The sequence below is a fragment of the Panthera onca genome, chromosome C1 (assembly GCF_046562875.1).
Source record: "Panthera onca isolate mPanOnc1 chromosome C1, mPanOnc1 haplotype 2, whole genome shotgun sequence".
NCBI lineage: Eukaryota > Metazoa > Chordata > Mammalia > Carnivora > Felidae > Panthera > Panthera onca.
Genome location: NC_138346.1, coordinates 194,425,087 through 194,444,231, shown reverse-complemented (window position 1 = coordinate 194,444,231; position 19,145 = coordinate 194,425,087). Strand labels below are relative to the sequence as shown.

Here is a 19,145-nt window from a genome sequence, read left to right as displayed (position 1 = left end):
CATCTTATGACTTTAGATAAGGATGTCCTTTTAATTTCCTTTTTTTCCCTATTCTCATATCTGCCTGATTTTGGACCCCAAAACACATTGCTTTATCTTGATTTTTTTTTTTTTTTTCCTGAAAAGCTCTTCAAAATCAAGAATCACAGCTGTAGTTTGATCTTTACAACTGTTGCTCAGCCTTTATGTGATAATGAAACTGTTGTGATTTTACTGTTTATATAGAAAAATTTAGAGGAGAAGTACTCCTAAACCTATAAATGGAAAAACAATTTATTTTTAAGGAATTTATATGTTTGAGGTCTTTTTCTTTCAGAAACTTTAAGACTTTAGAGTTATAAGATCCACACAAAAGCACTTTTTTCTCAAAGAGATACAGTGGCTTGGGTTTGCCCCATGGTAATGTGTATTGAGTGCTCTTGGGGGTCATTCCAGGATACTGGGCACTGAGGATATGTGGTTCTCAGCCATAGTGTTACATGTGAGTTGAATTTTTTGTTACTCCTAATATTGTTTTAAATCTTTCAATTTGTGAACGATTTACACTCTGTCTTCTGTTAACATTACACTCACCTCCAGTGAGCCTAGGAGAAAAAAAATGTGCAGTTACCGGTTGCACCTGGGGGGAAGATGCCTGTAAACTGATTTATCTCAGTGGGTACATTGCTTATCTAGGACATTAGTCACAGTAGGGAAAAAGGTGAGAGTCACTATATTAAAGAGTAGTTACATATTTCCTGTACTTTCTGATCTCCAATTTTCTTAGTTTCTTTCTTTCTTTCTTTCTTTTTTATCCCCTGTGGATAGTTCTGAAAGTGTGAAGCAGAGGAATGACGTGTTTTACCTGCAACCTGAGCGCTCCTGTGTTCCGAACAGCCCCATGTGGTACTCCACATTCCCAATAGACCCTGGGACCCTGGACACCATGTTAACACGTATTCTCATGGTGAGGGAGGTACACGAAGAACTTGCCAAAGCCAAATCAGAAGACTCTGATGTTGAGTTATCAGATTAAAGTGGACGTGGTGTTCCTATTTTCATACACGTGGGTATGCACCAAACTGTGAATGCATCCAGCTTTGGAAAACGATATACAAGTACAAGTCCTCTTGACTTGATTACAAGATAATGGAAAACAGATGACTCGTGAACCACAGTGTGGATGTACAAATGAAAATTGAAGGAAAGAATATGAACCAAGAAATGTTGTTCTTTGGCAGTGATATAGTTCTTAGACATCTTCAGAATGACTAACCAATTTCTCTGAGTGGTGCATAATCTTATTTTGTTTGGGAATAACAAATTGTGGAATATTTTTAAGGAAAACTGTTGTATAAAACTCTACCATAGTAACCTTAGACCTTAGAGAGGTAGCTTTGGAGTAAGACCTTGGCTGCAGTAGGCTACTTAGGCAAGCCCTATGTGCACGTCAGGGGAGAAGTCAGTGCAGAGCTAAGAGTGACATCAGATGAGGACCGTGGGACCCAGACTTGAAGACCCAATAAAAATACTCAACTTTTTTTTTAAAAGGTAGAGAGTGAAGTGGTCTTGATTTTGATTTTCACTGCCAAGCCAATTCTGTGAAGGATAGAAGCCTCTGGTGCTTTTGCCATAGGCCCCTCACATCAGGGAAAAAGGCCTTCACTGCTGTTCACACAGTAATATGTCCCTTTCACTTTCTGGGTCTAGCCTTCTTAGCTGTGGGTCTGGCTGTGGGTAAATTGAGGTAAAGGGGCTGATACTCCACAAACTGATTATGCACACAGAAAATCTGTGGAGCCCATTAGACCCCAAGTGTCTTGAAATGTTTGTAGAAAACCCACTAAAATGCCCACTTCTCTGGGTGTCAGCCTTTATTGCTGCTGTCTCATAGCATGAGCTGTGGTACACAGAAATGGGGGTTCTCCTTTTGTTTTCATTTTATCCCCAAATGGCAGCTTTTCTCCCATTGTTTTATCTTCCTATTTCCCAAATCTTCTTATTTGTCTTTTGCACCAGTTTCTGGAGGCCCTTGTCATTTCAAAAAGAAAAGTCTCTCTCACTCGGGCAAACCTGTGGATGATTCCACAAAGACACAGTATTACTTAGTTAAGAGAATTACGGTAGAAAAGGTCCTAGTACGTTCCTATAAAGCATTTGGAAGATGACCTTGTTGTCCTAAGAAACTTGAAAATAGGGATTCTGGGGTCAGGATCCAAAGACATGGACTGTCTTGCATATCCACAGCAGGGCTTCTAGCATTATTCCAAACTCTAGCTGTTTTACTAGTTCTATGAGGAATGCAAGTCATAGGTGTGTTTGGCATATCAGTCCATCTCCCTCATCTCCATTCGCAGTTTCTTCCCCCCCAAATTTTGACTCAAAGCTTTTCTGATGTTGGCCAGTCACAGAATTTCTTTAGCTGAGGTTAATTTGACCCTGTAATAGAAATGAGAAGAGTCCAAAAACCCTCTTAGAAATTTTAACCTTGGAAAACTTTTCAATCAGTCCCATTTTTTTAGATGGGGGTAGCAGGTGTTTTTGGTTTTTTAAAATAAATGGAAGTCATTTAAGTAAAATAAAAATTTAAAAGTAGGCCTTTTGGCGTTGTGTACTTGATGGTTCTGTCCCTCTGCCTGTAACAAATTTCATTTTGGTTACCAGGAACTGTGTGAAAGAAGTAAATCTGCCCCAATTCTGTATGATTAATTCCATCTGTGTTTGTCATTTCTGACGGGAAAACTTCTTACTTCCAGATCTTGTTTGATATGGAGGAAAAACAACTGGATTGTCTGATAAGTCTGCCAATAAACTATCCAGAAACATCAGGTGTAATAGCCCCCACTATACAAATTTTATGGTTTGTATAAACACTAACATTTCCCCTTCTGTAGTTGTATCAAGAACAAATATTGTTGGCATAGTAGATACATTGTTATAAAACACCAGAGAGAAAAAGAAATCTGTATCTTTTAACTGAGAACAGCCAATACCCAGGTAAATGACTGTATCAGGACTTCAATTGCATGTTAGTCTGCAGAGTTGTCCAGATCCTAAATTCGTAAAAGAAAATTTTGATTAATTATTGGTCATTCTTCATAAGCGTAGCTGTTGATATGTGTGTCAGACTATTTGCTTTTTAAAATTTTATTAAAATTATGTAAAATTGCATTTTTATTTCCAGGGGAGAAAACATCAAACAAACGAGAGAAACATCTAAATTATCCTTTCCGTTCTTTTTTGTTTTTTAACCACTTTGGGTTTTCCCCTTGCAGAAACCACAGAAATATTCCCTTAGAATAAAATAGTATATTTGTATTTGATGGGTGAGTTATTCCTTTTCTTTGTCTTGAACGGATTTTAAATATTTTTTTCTGTTTAGCCTTATTGGTATGAGCCAACAGATGGTATATTATAAAGAAAGAGCAGTTTTCAGGAAATAAATTATTTGGTGTTTACTTAAGTCCAGTAAACAGACTGTTTCATTGCAAAGTCTTTTCACTTGTTGTCTTTTTCCATCAAAAGACTTGTGCCTGTTTTTAGTTAACTATATGCAAAGCCCTGATAGCCAGTAATCCCAGATTTCACATATATATTTCATTTCAGGCAAACTTTTTTGAGATTTACAAAGCTTGCTTGCATCACTTTACCTTGAGTGATTGAACTTGAGAGACTGGAATAAAGAATATGTACTCATTCTTAAATATATATATATTAATATATATATATTTATATATATGTATATATATATTTATATATATGTATATATATATTTATATATACGTATATATATTTATCTTGGAAATGTCAGACTAACTTGCATTTTCCTTAGATTCTTGCTCCGCCTTGGTATTGTACAAACACCTTCAAATTCCATACGGACTGTTTCTATCTGCTGCCTTTTGGCATCCCTAATTTTATAAAACAGGAGTTTTCAAAAAAGTCTACAGTAAAATGAATTTCTGTATATTAATCCCAGTTTTCTACTAGAAATTAGAATTTAATTTTACATGCAGATCAAAAGGTTCCCTATGGTACAGAGTTGAAATTTTAGGGAAGAATTAAGCACTGATTCCCCCAGTTCTTCCTGTGTGTTACCACTGTTGAAAAAAATAATCACTGAGAGGCATTGTTAACAGAGTAGGAAGAGCTGAGGCTTTGGAGCCTAGTCTTTTCACTTACTGGTTATATAGCTTTAAGTAAATTACTTTTGTGTGCCTCAGTTTACTTATAAAGTGGGAAAAATAATAACTCTTTTATAAGTTTGGCTCATGGTAGGCTTTCAGATGTTATGGATTTCTTATTATAACATGCAGATTACTAGGCATGTATAACAAGATTTAAAATTGATGTTAATCCCCTTCCTGCAGCCTGAATTTTCACTATTTCAGTGCTTCAGATTCTGCAAAACAGAATTCCCTGTATGATTTGAGTCAAATACTTGTTATAACTAAATACTATGTACAGTCATAAGTTCTTCACTCATGTGCCTATATGCATACGAATAGTAATCAACATCACAAAAATCCATTGATATACTTACTACATTGCAAAGAAGATATATGTGGTATATACCTTTTTTCAATTAGAGAAACTCCTAATGAAATTTCGTTTACTTGATAATGGTTATATAGCATCACTTGGGAGCAAGACAGCTGTACAGTATATGTCTCCCCACTTCTTCCTTCAGTAGCAGAAACCCTGTTCCCTCACATTTTAGCTAGGCAGTAGTTTCATTGGTAAGAGACAGTATTTTCCAGGCTACCTCGCAACTGGAACATGGGACTGAGTTTTGACCAGTGGGATAGAAACAGTAGTTTACAACTAGCAGGCCACATCCTTAAAAGGAAAGGGCTTGCCTTCGTCTTGTAATTGCCTCTTTTCCATGGGCCAGAATGTGTGTGTGCTCATGGCAAACTTGTTTCATCTATGTGGGAAAGGGCAGAATATCAAAAGCACATTAAACTTCATAAGGCAGAGCCACGTATCTCCTGAACTGCCTGCTAGCTCAGTCCTTCACATAAGAAAGAAACCTTTTGGGTCACCTGGGTGGCTCAGTCGGTTAAGCCTTAGATTCTTGGTTTCGGCTCAGGTCATGATCTCACTGTTGGTGAGGTTGAGCCCTGTGTCAGGCTCTGCGCTGACGGCACAGAGCCTGCTTGGGATTTTCTCTCTCCCTCTCTCTGCCCCTCCCCCACTTACATGCACACTTTCTCAAAATAAATAAACATTTAAAAAGAAATAAGATACCTTCCATCTTATTCAGTCATTGTTATTTGGTCTCTAGTAAAGTAACCAAACTGATATCCTAACTAAGACTATGCCCAGTGTCCTGTTACTGCTTAACATAGAACTAGAAATTCTGATTTAGACTATAAGGAAAGAAAAAGAGAATATCAGTATTGGGAAGAGAAATAAAACTCATTTTTATTTTATCTTATTTATAAGGTTATCTCTACATCCAAAACGAGGCTTGAACTCATGACCCTGAGATCGAGAGTTGGATGCTTCACCAACTGAGCCAGCTAGGGCATCCCTGAAACTCATTATTTTTAAGTCGTATTTTCAGAGGTTCAGGTGCATGTGTGTATTACAAAAAACACTAGAGCAGCAGCCAGTTAGATAATATGATTAAAAGGAAAAGATACTATTCACAGTAGCAGTGAAAGCTGTAAAGTATTTAGTAATTAAGTAATATACAAATATCCTGTGTTTGTTTTAGTAGGTGGTGTTGGCAAACTGGCTTTTTACATGGAGAAAAACAGGATACCTAACTCGGATCATGTCCAAAGATGGTCTCTCAATGGATTAAAGGTCTTAAATGTGAAAGGTAATATTATAAAATTAATAGAAATATGGAGAATAATGTGATCTGGGGGACAGAAAGAGCTTCTTATATAAACTCCAAAGCAGAAACTATATGGAGAAAACTTAGATATTAATTCTATATCAAAATTAAAGATGTTTGTCAATAAAAGATGACAAATAACAGGCTTAGGGAAGATACAGGTTTTCCCTCTATCTGAAAGTAAGTGTTCCTATGAAACCTTTAGTAAACCAAAATGGTGTAGAATGGAGAAGCAATTACCATTAATTTGTAATGGAAAATTTGTTAATACTCCCAGACCCCAAAATAACCTCTCTTAGGTTGTCCTGACATTTCAGGGTACATCTTGCTAACAGATACAGAAAATAAATCAAGATAAAGCACCGATGCTCACAGACACATCCAAAGCTATGGAGACTTAGATGGTTGATGCTGAGCCACTGAGTGTGCTCCTGGGAAAGGAGCTTGGCAGGCCACTCTCATTCCTTGGGATGCTCACTGCCTCTATAAGGGCTAGCTGTAAAATAAACTCAACACTGTTTTCGCATTGTGCCTTTTTTTGTAAGAGTGCAAATCCTCTTCTGATATCTTTCGGTTAGCAAAAACACGTGCTAATGTAAGTCTTTTGTAAAAATAAAGTGGCCTAACAAACCTTCAAAAAGCAGGAATCCGTATACACAAAACTACCCAATGACATATATTTAGAGTATACCCCAGAGTGCTGAATTGTAAAGAAATCTGAACAAAGAATAACAAATATTTCATAGAAGAAAAACCTAAAGGGTAACAAGTATATGAAGAAATGTTCAGACTCATTAGTAATCATGGAGTTTCTCTTCAGACCTATCAATTCATGTCCTTGAGACTGGACAAATTGGAAAAATGGATAATGCCAAGGGTACTGTTGTTGGGATTTAAAAACCCTTACATATTGCAAGAATAAATGAACTGTACAGTTGACCCTTGAATGATGCAGGGATTAGGGCAATTATCTCTGCACAGTTGGAAATCCAAGTTGGAAATCCAAGTATAAGTTTTAACTCTCCAGAAACTTCACTACTAGTAGCCTACTGTTGATATAAAAAGCCTTACTGTTAATATAAAAAGTTGATTAAACACATATTTTGCATGTTTTATGTATTATATGCTGTGTTACAATAAAGTAAGGTAGAAAAAAGAAAATGTTATTAAGAGGATCATGAGGAAGAGAAAATACATTTACAGCCCTGTACTACCAAAAAATCCATGTATATGTGGACCTGTGTAGTTCAAACCCATGTTTTTTTGAGGGTCAACTGTATATCCATTCTGGAAAGCAATCTTAAAGATCAAGTTAAGAAGGTTTTGATAGCTTTTACTAAAAAATCTCCCCTCCATCCATTAAATAAAAGATTGTTATCAAATGCATTTTTTGTGTTTATATAATCATATAATTTGTATCCTTAGTGAAATACGTTGGATTTTTCTGATATCAAACCATCCTTGCATTCCTTAATGAAATCTTAATTGTTCATGTATTTTATATATATACTATTGGATTAGATATATAACCCTTACCAAGCACATTCCTTTTTATTCCTAGTTTGCCATGAATTTTTCTTTCAATTATAAAGAAGTGTTGAACTTGTCAAATGCTTTTTTTGACATTTATTGTGATAGTCATTTTTTTTGCCTTTATTAATGTTATGAAACACATTGATTTTCTCATGACCAGTGCTTTTGCATTCCTAGGATAAACCCTTAATTAGTTTAAAAATATGTACATACCTTTGGGTTTGGGAAACTAGTATTTTATTTTTGTATTTGTACTCACGGTGAAATACTTTTTTTTTTTTTTCTTGAATTGTCAACTGACTTTGGAATCACCGTTAGACTAGACTCAAAAAGAGTGAGCAAGTTTTATTCCTTTTCCATTGTGTGGAATGTATAGAAAATTTCTGTTATTGAAAGTATACTCAAACTGTAAAAATTACTATTCTTACTAATTTTTTTTATCCCTCAAAGGGGAGGTCTTTGCCATTTTAATTCACTTAATCACTGTTCTATTCAAATTTTTGATGTCAATTTGGATTTTTATATCTTATGTTTTCTCTGCAATTTTCTAGTTCTCTGTAATTTTCATAAGTTTCATCTATATGTTCAGCTTTATTAACATGGTTTGTAATTTTTCCCTTCTTCCATTCTGTATTTGCTATCTAAGGGTCTTTTCAAAGAACCTTTTTTTTTTTTTTTTTTTTTTTTGGTCAGACTTGTCTTTTCTACTTATTTCTGGTTTTATTACTATTCTTTTTGTTTTTTAGTTCATTCTTTAAATTGTTGAATGATTTCTTCATTATTAATCATTCTTATTGCTAAAAATGATTTCATGAAAATGATTTCAAATCAATTTTTCCTTCTTAGTTCTTTAGTGGTGTTCCCACCTTCGGACATGATTTTATCATTAGTCTGTTTGTAGGTGTTATCTCATTTCTGTTTTTAACCCAAGTGTTATCCACCCTCCCTTTCCTTGCCTGAAATTTTGTCAGTTTTCAGGCTGTTTTTGAAAAGGTACTCTAATATCCATTTTTCTTGATTAATTTCTCTTTCTTATCAGTATATAATACCTAACGCTTCTTTTTTGCGTTGAATTCTGTCACTGTAAATATTGGTCCCCTAACTTTCCTTTAGTTAATGTTTGCTTGGTAGTATTTTCCCATCATTTTTGCCCCATGTTGTTAGATATTTTATAAAGAATTTGTAGTCGTCTTTTTTACTCTCTTGTTCATATCAGTATAGACTCATGGATTCCTATTTTATTCATTAGGTTATAATCAGATGCTCTCTTTATTTGTTTTAAAATAGATTTAACCAGTGGAAGCCTCTTCTGGCTGGCTCCTATGTCCTTCTGATATGTCCCCATCATTTTTTCAGCATTTACTTAGTCAAAACAAGATGTTCCAAGATGATTGTGTACTTCCCTGCCATAATCTTGGAATCAGTAGTGGAACCTAATGCCTTAGCACTTGGTGCTCATTGCTACTAAGGAAAATTTTCTTTTCCTATGAATCAGTCAATCCATAAACAAATACATATAACTATGTACAACTATCCATCTACCTGTTTAGCCTGTGAGTTCTTACCAATTCTTCCAATTTCAATTCAAAACATTGGGGTTCTTTCTAGCCTTTTCCCTTTAAATATTCATAAATCCTTTTACAGAACAGTGAAAAATCTGGTTCCCATTATTCTCAGTATATGTACTTAATTTCCGAATCACTTATTTGTACAATGTAATCAGTCTCCTTACCATTCCAGCCAGTCACCACCTCATTTGCTCTGCAGTAGGGCTGCTTCATGGTGGCACCCCTCACCATTGTACCTGGGCTCCAGGCACACCAATTACTCCATACGTTTACTTTCTCAAATGCTAATGTGTCTGCAGGGGGAGCAGGTGAAGATGGCAAAGAGGGGTGGGAGTCTGTCTTCAGTTAAGTTTAAGATGGTTATACTCATTTTAACTACTGCTTTTAGAGCTTACTTCTGATGTTGCTTTTCCTTTCATCATGATAAGTGTACTCTTGAATCCTCATCCCATATTTCACTCATCCCCCACCAACCTCACCTCTGATAACCATCAGTTTGTTCTCTATAGTCGAGAGTCTGTTTCTTGATTTGTCTCTTTATTTCCTTTGCTTGTTTCTTAAATTCCACATATCAGATCATATGATATTTGTCTTTCTTTGACTTACTTTGCTTAGCATTATACTCTCTGCATCTATCCATGTTGTTGCCAATGGCAAGATTTTATTCCTTTTTATGGCTGAATAATACTCTATTCTTCTATTAGTGGACACTTGGGCTGCTTCTGTAGTTTGGCTATTGTAAATACTGTAATAAGCATAGGAGTATGTGCATCCCTTGGAATTAGTGCTTTTGTATTTTTTAGATAAATACCCAGTAGTGCTATCACGGGATTGTAGGGTAGTTGTATTTTTAATTTGAGGAACCTCCATACTGTTTTCCACACTGGCTGCCCAGTTTGCATTCCTACCAACAGTGCAGTGCACGAGGGTTCCTTTTTCTCTACATTCAACACTTGTTGTTTCTTGTGTTTTTGATTTTAACCATTCTAACAGGTGTGAGGTGATACCTTATTATAGTTTTGATTTGCATTTCTCTGATGTTGAATGGTATTGAGCATCTTTTCAGGTGTCTGTTGGCCACTTGTATGTCTTTTTTGAAGAAATGTCTGTTCGTGTCTTCTGCCCAGGTTTTAATTGGATTATTTGTGTTTGGGGTGTTGTTGTGTCAATTGTTTATAGATTTTGGATACTAACCCTTTATTGCATACATCATTTGCAAATGTCTTCCCACTTAGTAGGTTACCTTTTAGTTTTGTTTACTTCTCTGTGCACAAACTTTTTATGTAATCCTAATAATTTTTGTTTTTATTTCCCTTGCCTCAGGAGACATATATCTAGAAAAATGTTGCTACAGACAGTGTCAGAGAAATTACTACCTGTGCTCTGTTCAAGGATTTTTATGGTTTCAGATCTCACATTTAGGTCTTTGATCCATTTTTGGGTATTTTTGTGTATGATAAAAGTGGTCCAGTTTCATTCTTTTGCATGTTTCTGTCTAGTTTTCCTGACACCATTTGTTGAAGAGACTGTCTTTCTCATTGAATATTCATTCTTCATTTGTCGAGGATGAATTCACTATATAATTGTGGATTCATTTCTGGGGTTTCTACTCAATTGATATGTGTAGATATGTGTTTCTACTCAATTGATATGATTGATATTGATTGATATTGATATTGATTGATATTGATATGTGTTTCTACTCAATTGATATTATTTTTAATCAGTACAATACTGTTTTAATTAGTACCACTTTGTAATATAACTTGAAATCTGGAATTGTGATACCGACAGTTTTGTCTTTCTTTTTCTTTTCAACATTGCTTTGGCTATTTGAGATATCATGGATCCATACAAATTTTAGTACTGTTTCTTCTAGTTCTGTGAAAAATGCTGTTGGTATTTTTTATATGGATCACATTAAATCTGTAGATAGCTTTGAGTAGCGTAGAAATTTTAACAATATTTGTTCTTCCATTCCATGAACATGGAATTTCTTTCCATTTCTTTGTGTCGTCTTAAATTTCTTTCATCAGTATTTTATAGTTTTCAGAGTACAGGCCTTTCCCCTCTTTGGTTAAGTTTATTCTAAGATACTATATCGTTTCTGGTGCAGTTGAAAATGGGATGGTTTTGGGGCACCTGGGTGGCTCAGTCGGTTGAGTGACCGACTTCAGCTCAGGTCACGATCTCACGGCCCGTGAGTTCGAGCCCCGCGTCAGGCTCTGGGCTGATGGCTCAGAGCCTGGAGCCTGCTTCTGATTCTGTGTCTCCCTCTCTCTCTGCCCCTCCCCCGTTCATGCTCTGTCTCTCTCTGTCCCAAAAATAAATAAATGTTAAAAAAAAAATTTTTTTTTTTTTAAATAAAAAAATAAAAAAAAGAAAATGGGATGGTTTTGGGGCACCTGGGTGGCTCAGTCAGTTAAGCCTCTGACTTCGACTCACAGTCATGATCATCATGGCTTGTGAGTTCGAGCCCCCACATCAGACCCTGTGCTGACAGCTCGGAGCCTGGAACCTACTTCGGATTCTGTCTCTGTCTCTCTGCCCCTCCTCTGCTCACACACTGTCTTTCTCTCAAATATAAATAAACATTAAAAAAGATTTTTTTTAAATGGGATAGCTTTCTTAATTTCTCCTTTTGCTGCTTCATGATTAGTTTTTTGTTGGAGTCTTTAGGTTTTTCTATATATAGTATCTTGTCATCTGCAAATATAGTTTTACTTCTTCCTTACCAATTTAGATGCCTTTTATTTTTTTATGTTGTTGAATTGCTATGGCTGGGACATCCATTACTGTTTAATAGAAGTGGATATCTTTCTCTTGTTCCTGACCTTAGGAGAAAACCTCTCAGTATGTCACCATTGAGTATAATGTTGGCTGTGTGTTTTTCATACAAAGGCTTTTATTATGTTGAAGTATGTTCCCTCTAGACATATTTTGCAGAGGTTGTTTTAATCATGAATGGATGTTATACTTTGTTGAATGCTTTTTCTGCAGGTGTTGAAATCAGAGTTTTTACCCTCTCTCTTACTGATAAAGTTATGTTGATTGATTTGCAAATATTGAAACACCCTTGATTCTGGGAATAAATCCCACCGGATTGTGGTGTGTTTTGTTTTTCATGTGTTATTGGATTCAGTTTGCTAATATTTTGTTGAGTTTTGCATTTATATTCATGAGATAGTTTGGCCTGTAGTTCTCTTTTTGTGGTGTCTTCATCTGGTTTTGGTATCGGTGATACTGGCCTCAGAGAATGAATTTGTCTGTTTTCTTTCCTCTTCTATTTTTTTGGAATAATTTGAGAAGAATAGGTATTAACTCTTCTTTATGTGTTTGCTAGAATTTGCCTCTGAAGCCATATGGTCCTGGACTTTTGTTTCGGGGAGTGTTTTGATTACTGATTCAATTTTGCTGCTGGTAATTGATCTATTCAAAATTTCTGTTTCTTCCTGCTGTTCAGTTTTGGTTGGTTATATGTTTCTAGGAATTTATCCATTTATTCTAAGTTGATTTTCTGTTTGGATGATGTGTCCATCAATGTAGGTTTGGTGGTAAAGTCCCCTACTATTATTACTATCAATTATTTCCTTTATGTTTGTTATTAACTCTTTCATGTATGTGGGTTCTCCCATGTTGGGTACATAAATATTTACAATTATTATATCCTGTTGGATTGTCTCCTTTATTGTTATATAGTGTCCTTGTTTGTCTCTTGTTACAGTCTTTGTTTGTTTATTTTGAGAGAGAGCACACGGGAGGAGCAGAGAAAGAGGGAGCGAGAATCCCAGGCAGGCTCCACACTGTCAGCAGAGTCCAGTATGGAAATCAAACTCACAAACCATGAGGTCATGACCTGAGCTGAAATCAAGAGTCTAACCTACTGAACCACCCAGGTGCTCCACAGTCTTTGTTTTAAAGTCTGTTTTGTCCAATATAAATACTGCTACTTCAGCTTTCTTTTGACATCCATTTGTATGATAAATATTTCTCCCGTCTTCTCACTTTCAATCTGTAGATGTCTTTCAGTTGGAAATGAGTGTCTTGTAGGCAGCATATAGATGGGTCTCATTTCTTGATCCACTCTGTTACCCTGTGTCTTCAAAAAAATTTTTTTAATGTTCATTTATTTTTAAGGGAGAGACAGAAACAACAAGCAGGGAAGGGGCAGAGACAGATGGAGACACACAGAATTCAAAGCAGGCTCCAAGCTCTGAGCTGTCAGCACAGAACCTGATGCAGGGCTTGAACTCATGAGCCATGAGATCATGACCTGAGCCGAAGTCGGTTGCTCAACTAACGGAGCCACCCAGGCACCCCTACCCTGTGTCTTTTGATTGAAGCATTTAGTCCATTTATAATCAGTAATTATTGATATGTATTTATTGCCATTTTGTCACTTGTTTTGTGGTTGTTTCTAGAGATTTTTTCTGAACCTTCTCTTTCTGTCTTGGTTTGTTGGCTTTCTCTAATGATACATTTGGATTTCTTTCTCTTGATTCTTTGCATATCTATTACTGATTTTTTTGTGGTTACCATTAGGTTTGTATAAAACATCTTCTGCGTAAAACAATCTGTATTAAGTTGATGGTCACTTAGGTTTGAACCTAGTCTTTATTCCTCTCCTCCCCGTTTTTTATGTATATGTTGCTATATTTTACATCTTTTTATGAATCCCTTGAGTGATTTTTACAGAAATACTTGTTTTTACTGTTTTTCTGATTTTTTTTACTTTTCATACTGTCCCTCGGGGTATTTCCTTTGCACTCAGAGTCCCCTTTAGTTTTTGTTTGTCTGAGAAACTCTTTCTCTCTCCTTCTATTTTGAATGATAACCTTGCTGGATAGAGTATTATTGGCTGCAGATTTTTCCCTTTCAGAACTTTGAATATGTTATAACACTCCCTTCTGGCCTGCAAAGTTTTTTCTGAAAGATCTGCTGAGTGTCTTCTGTGGTTTCCCTTGTATGTAACTGCCTTCTTTTGCTGCTTTGAAAATTTCTTTAGAACTTTTTTTTTTCTATTTTTAATTACTATGTTTCTTGGTGTGGACCTCCTTAGGTTGAATTTGGGGTGGGGGGGGTGGGGAAATCTCTGTGCCTCCTGGATCTGGATGTTTCCTTCCTCAGATTAGGGATGTTTTCAGCTATTACTTTTTCAAATAAAATTTCTGCCCCCTTTTCTCTGTCTTCTTCTGAGATCCCTATAATGTGAATGTTACTACACTTGATGGTATCACTGAATTCCCTTAGACTGTTTTCAATTTGCATAATTTTATTTCCTTTGTTCAGCTTGGTTACTTTCCATTACTCTGTTTTCCAGGTTGTTAATTCATTCCTCTGCTTCATCTATCCTGCTATTTATTCCATCAAGTGTATTTTAAGTTTCATTTATTGTGTTCTTGATCTCTGCATGGTTCTTTTTTTTTTTTTTCTTTTTTTTTTTTTAACATTTATTTTTTGAGAGACAGAGCATGAGCAGGGGAGGGGCAGAGAGGGAGGGAGACACAGATTCCGAAGCAGGCTCCAGGCTCTGAGCTGTCAGCACAGAGCCCGACGCGGGGCTCGAACCCACAGACCGTGAGATCATGACCTGAACTAAAGTCAGATGGTTAACCGACTGAGCCACCCAGGTGCCCCCTGCATGGTTCTTTTTTATCTCTGTGTTAAGGGTTTCATTGATGTCATTCACTCTTGTTAAATGAGTATCTTTATGATCATTACTTTAAATTCTCCATCAGGCATATTACTTACATCCATTTTGCTTAGGTCTCTTGCTGTGGTTTGGTCCTATTCTATCATTTGGGGCATATTTTTCTGTCTCCACATTTTGTCTAACTTTCTGTGTCTGTTTCTGTTAGGAAAGTCAGCTACTTCTCTTCCTTTTAACAAGAATAGCCTTATGAAGAAGAGGTCCTTCAGTGCCCTGCAGTGCCATGTCCCCTGTTCCCCAGGGCCTGGCACTTCAAGGAGTGTCTTCTATGTGTGTTGTATCTTCTCTGTGGTTTTGTCTTAGCCTCTTCTTTCTTCAGTCCAGCTGTCTGCAGAGGCTTTCTTTGCCTATTGTGGGCAGTGTTTGGTCCCCAGTAGAGATGGAACACATTTTAACAATGTGTGTAGTGGTCTGCTTGGGAAGTGAGACCTGACCTTCCCCCCCCCGCCTCAACTGCCACCTCCAGAACTGAGGTCCCGCAAAACATGAGTCAAGAGATGTGTTGACCTTTTGGGGTGCGGCCCACAACTCCACGACTTAAGGCGGGTGAGTGGGAAGGATGAGTCCACAGAAGTGAGGAGGGGTGGAGGGTGTTGGTGCAGGCGATTTAGGTAACAAGTGTCAGAGCCAGAACCCTGCTGTTTGGGTTTTTTATACTTGGGGGTGGAATAGGGAAATGGTACCTGTCAGCTCCTTTGTTCCTAGAGCCATCTTCCTGGTTGTCCCTGTCTTTCCAGGTCATGCTCTAGGATGAGCAAATTATTCATCTTTCAGCTGCCCCTGGTGCTTTTCAAACTGCCGATTCCTTGCTGTATCTGCACTGGCTGTGTGGTTTCTTGGGGACGGGAGTTAGGGGGGTGAATTCTGCTTCCTAATGCCCTCCAGGTTCTCCTAGAGCTGAGCCTGCAGAATTTAAAAATTCCAGGCTTTAAATCCAGCTGGTTTGTGAGTTGTTACTCACAAAATTCTGCCACTCTTTCTTTCAAAGGCAGGTACTACGTGGTATACATCTTCCCTGTTCATGGGCTCCCAGGTGTGAAAGTCTGTTTTTTGCCCTTCATACCACCGGCTCCGTTCCCACTGTGGACCACATCTTGACCCTTCCTACCTTCTTCAGGTGTGGTCTCTTCTCTACCTTTAGTGGAATTTGTTCTGCCAGTCTGCAGATCGTTTTCTGGGTTATTTATGTTGATGTATTATGTATCTGTGAGACAAGGTAAGCTTAGAGTCCTCCTACTCTGTCATCTTCCCAGCCAAGCTAGTTCTGCTATTATTTCAGTTTCTACTTACTGTATTTTTTCCCTCTTGCTTTCCATTGAGTAGCAATGGAAATTTTTCTTCTACCTGCTTAAAAGTAATAATACATGCCACGGGCACCTGGCTGGCTTTGTTGAGGGAGCATGCGACTCTTGATGTCGGGTTGTGAGTTCAAGCCCCACGTGTTGGGTGTAGAGGTTACTAAAAAATAAAAAGTGGTAATACATTCCAGTTTTTTTTTTTTTTCAATTTTACTTAATAGTAATCATTTGTTTACCCCAGTTGGTTTAACTGCCATCTAAGTCTTCCTGATAAGACATTATACTCTTATGTTCTTGGTCTTCCTAACCATACCATGTTGGTATTCTTTGGAATTTTGGTTTTGTATTGTTGATACACTTCATTTTGTTTTCCATTGGCCCTAGCTGTTTCAGATTACAAACTTTGCCAGAATATTTTATTTGTTCGCCACTACTTCCTGTATCTCTTCTCATGTGTAAATTTATTTTTTGTATTTGACCACTTCCAAGAATATTTTTTAAATGGGTCTTTTGTGAAAATAATTTTGAAGGTTTACATTCCTGAGAATTTTTGTAAAGTAAACTCTACCCCCAACGTGGGGCTCAGCCTCAACAACCCCAAGATCAAGAGTCACATGCTCCACCAACTGAGCTAGCCATGTGCTCCGAGAATATTTTTTTTTTCTTTAAATGTTTATTTTTGAGAGAGAGCGAGCACGTGAGCAGGGGAGGGGTAGAGAAGGAGGGAGACACAGAATCCGAAGCAGGCTCCAGGCTCTGAACTGTCCACAGAGCCTGATGTGGGACTCGAACTCACAAACCGTGAGACCATGACCTGAGCTGAAGCCGGACGCTTAACCAACTGAGCCACCCAGGTGTCCCAGCCGAGAATATCTTTTATTACATTCTCAAATGAGTTTTTCTTGATATAAATTTTGAGCTCAAAGTTCTTTTTCTTCAGCATTTTGGAAATGTGATTCTTTGTCTCTCACATAAGGATACTGTTAAGAAACCTGATGTCAGTCTGATTCTTCTCCCTTTGTAATCGATCTACTATTTCTCTTCTGGGAGCTTTCAGAATTTTTGCTTTTCTTAGATGGTCTTTAAAACCATCTCTCGCTGTCTTGCTACAGTGTTTCTGGTTTCAGTACGTTTCCCCTACTTATCCATGAGTTCTTTGATCTTTAATTCTGGTCTTACTACATCAAATATTTCCTTTTCTACTTCTTCCCTTTCCTTCTAGGACTCCCAGTTACTCACATGTCGGCACTTCTGTTCTGCCCCTGGACTGCTGTGTGTCTTTTTCCTTTCCTGCTTTCTGGTGGTAAAGATCCTCAGGATGCTGATTTGTTTTGACCTGTATCTGTCACTCTATCCCATTCATTATTATTTTTCATCCTGGGTATTTCCCTGTACTTCCTGTTCCTGTTTCACACTGCTAATGTTTCCCTGTACATTGATTTTGCTTTATTTTTAGTTCTTGACTGTGTGTATTTAGTTTGCTGTCTTTGGGGCTGAGGGTTGTACACCCCAGGCAGCATCTGGTTATTTTGGCCAAGGAGCTCATGTTTCTTCAGAGCACCAGCTCCTGTCTAGTAACATTTATTGATGAAAGGCTAAGGCCAGGCTCTATGCTGTCCATCCCAGTGAGATTAAGAAGGGGAAGGTAATAACCTCCAGACACCTCAAAGGCTCTGTTAACTGCTTTACCAGTAGTTGCCTCAGATCCTTAGGAAGCAGCAGCAACTTCCTAGTTGTCATCTACCAGTCTTGGGGCGTTGGAGAGGGAAGGGTTTTTTAATCTCAAGAGCAGCCCAGCCAAGCCCTTTTCATCTCAGCAGAGCTTACGGCCCTGCCCTGACAGTGTCCCGCTGACACCAGTGAATTGACTGATTATTCCATGTGCAGCAAAGGGTAGACTTCTCACTTATGGCCTACCTCCCAGTTTATGATGACCTTCAGTCTCCTAGGCATACTTACAGGATTTGGGGGTGGTTTGTTGCTGGGTTTGGTGGTGGCTCCTCAGATTTATGCCATCTCCTAAGGTGTATTATTTTGGGGGGAGGGGAGCCAGTAGCCTATGCCACTTTATCATCTTAATAAGGATCAAAGCCCCTACTATATCTTTACCGTTTTCTTTTTCAGTGTTTCAATGTTGTATTTTACGTGTCTCTCTCACACAGTTTTACAAACATATCCAATCTGTTAACTTCAGTTTGGAAGTGGTGGTGGTGGTGACGGCAGTGGTGGTTTTAATGTCTAATCTGACAACTTTTGCCCATTAAGTGGTCACATTTTTAAAAAACTGCTTTCTCCCCCTTCATTCCTGTATGGTTTCACTGATTGAAGTATTTTTTTCATCCCTTGTCTGGTGCAGATGTTACATATGCCAGTTACCAATTGTTAATGGTGTCCTCAATATTTATAACATGAATACTTGACTTAAATCCAGGACCTTAGCTTACTTTAATTTCAGTCATCATTTGACCCCCACCCCCACCCCCACCTTATTTTGTTGTTCATATTTTAACCCCTTCTCTTTATTCTCCTAATACCTCTGGGAACTCAGTAGGCCATGTTTCCCTGGAGTGTCAGCTCAGTTCAGCAGTGACAAGATCTGCCATCTTTTCCCTTGTTCAGCTGACATTTTCCTTTGAGAAGCCACATCCCCCACATCTCTAGGATGGATCACCCTTTTAGACTGTGCTCACCACAGGCACGCTCGGAAGTGCGTATCAGCCACTGTGCTAAGGAGTAGAGACAAGACGATGAGTAAGGGGACACTGGTGCTTTGGTAATGCTGAATATTTCCTGTACTCAACTGGAAATATGCCTAACAGGACAGCAGCATTGGTTTCTGGGTTTTGTCCTTTTTTCAGTGGGAAGAGTAGGGGATGAAAAATTCATCATCTCGGAGATAAAAGCATATCCTTCAGTGAGCTGTGGCTGAGGTAAGATGTAGAAATGAGCCCCACACCCCAAAACAGGACAAGTCCAGAAGGCCAGTAAGTGATCAAATCCTGGTCACCTGCCCACCTTCTCCTCCTGTGTAGCCTGACCTGCAGCCCTGAGGAAACCTGTATCCTTGGCCTGAAGCGATTCAAGCTTTTGCTTCTGTGATTACCTCCAACCTTCAGGATGGGACAGCTGCCGCTCCTCTTGAACGTTGCACTAGATACACACTTCCAGACCAGTGGTGCTCACAGTGTGCCCCCGGACCTGCAGCGTAG

The 19,145-nt window shown here is 37.9% G+C and overlaps 1 protein-coding gene and 1 long non-coding RNA gene across 9 annotated transcripts in view; both read left to right on the top strand.

Annotated features, from left to right (window-relative positions):
• ZMYM4 (zinc finger MYM-type containing 4) overlaps window positions 1-3,302 on the top strand; it is a 146,560-nt gene extending 143,258 nt beyond the window's left edge. For all 8 annotated transcript variants that reach the window (XM_060622155.3, XM_060622157.3, XM_060622159.3 and 5 more), the window contains one exon: window positions 808-3,302. In XM_060622155.3, coding sequence (XP_060478138.2) covers window positions 808-1,015 — 208 coding nt within the window. In that variant the 3' untranslated portion in view covers window positions 1,016-3,302. The remainder of the gene's footprint in view (window positions 1-807) is intronic.
• A 436-nt stretch (window positions 3,303-3,738) lies between these two features.
• Window positions 3,739-19,053, top strand: LOC144617274 (uncharacterized). The gene is made up of 3 exons (XR_013557653.2): window positions 3,739-5,809; window positions 18,795-18,866; window positions 18,969-19,053. It is a non-coding gene; the product is annotated as an uncharacterized LOC144617274 (long non-coding RNA).
• The last annotated feature ends 92 nt before the right edge of the window (window positions 19,054-19,145 follow it).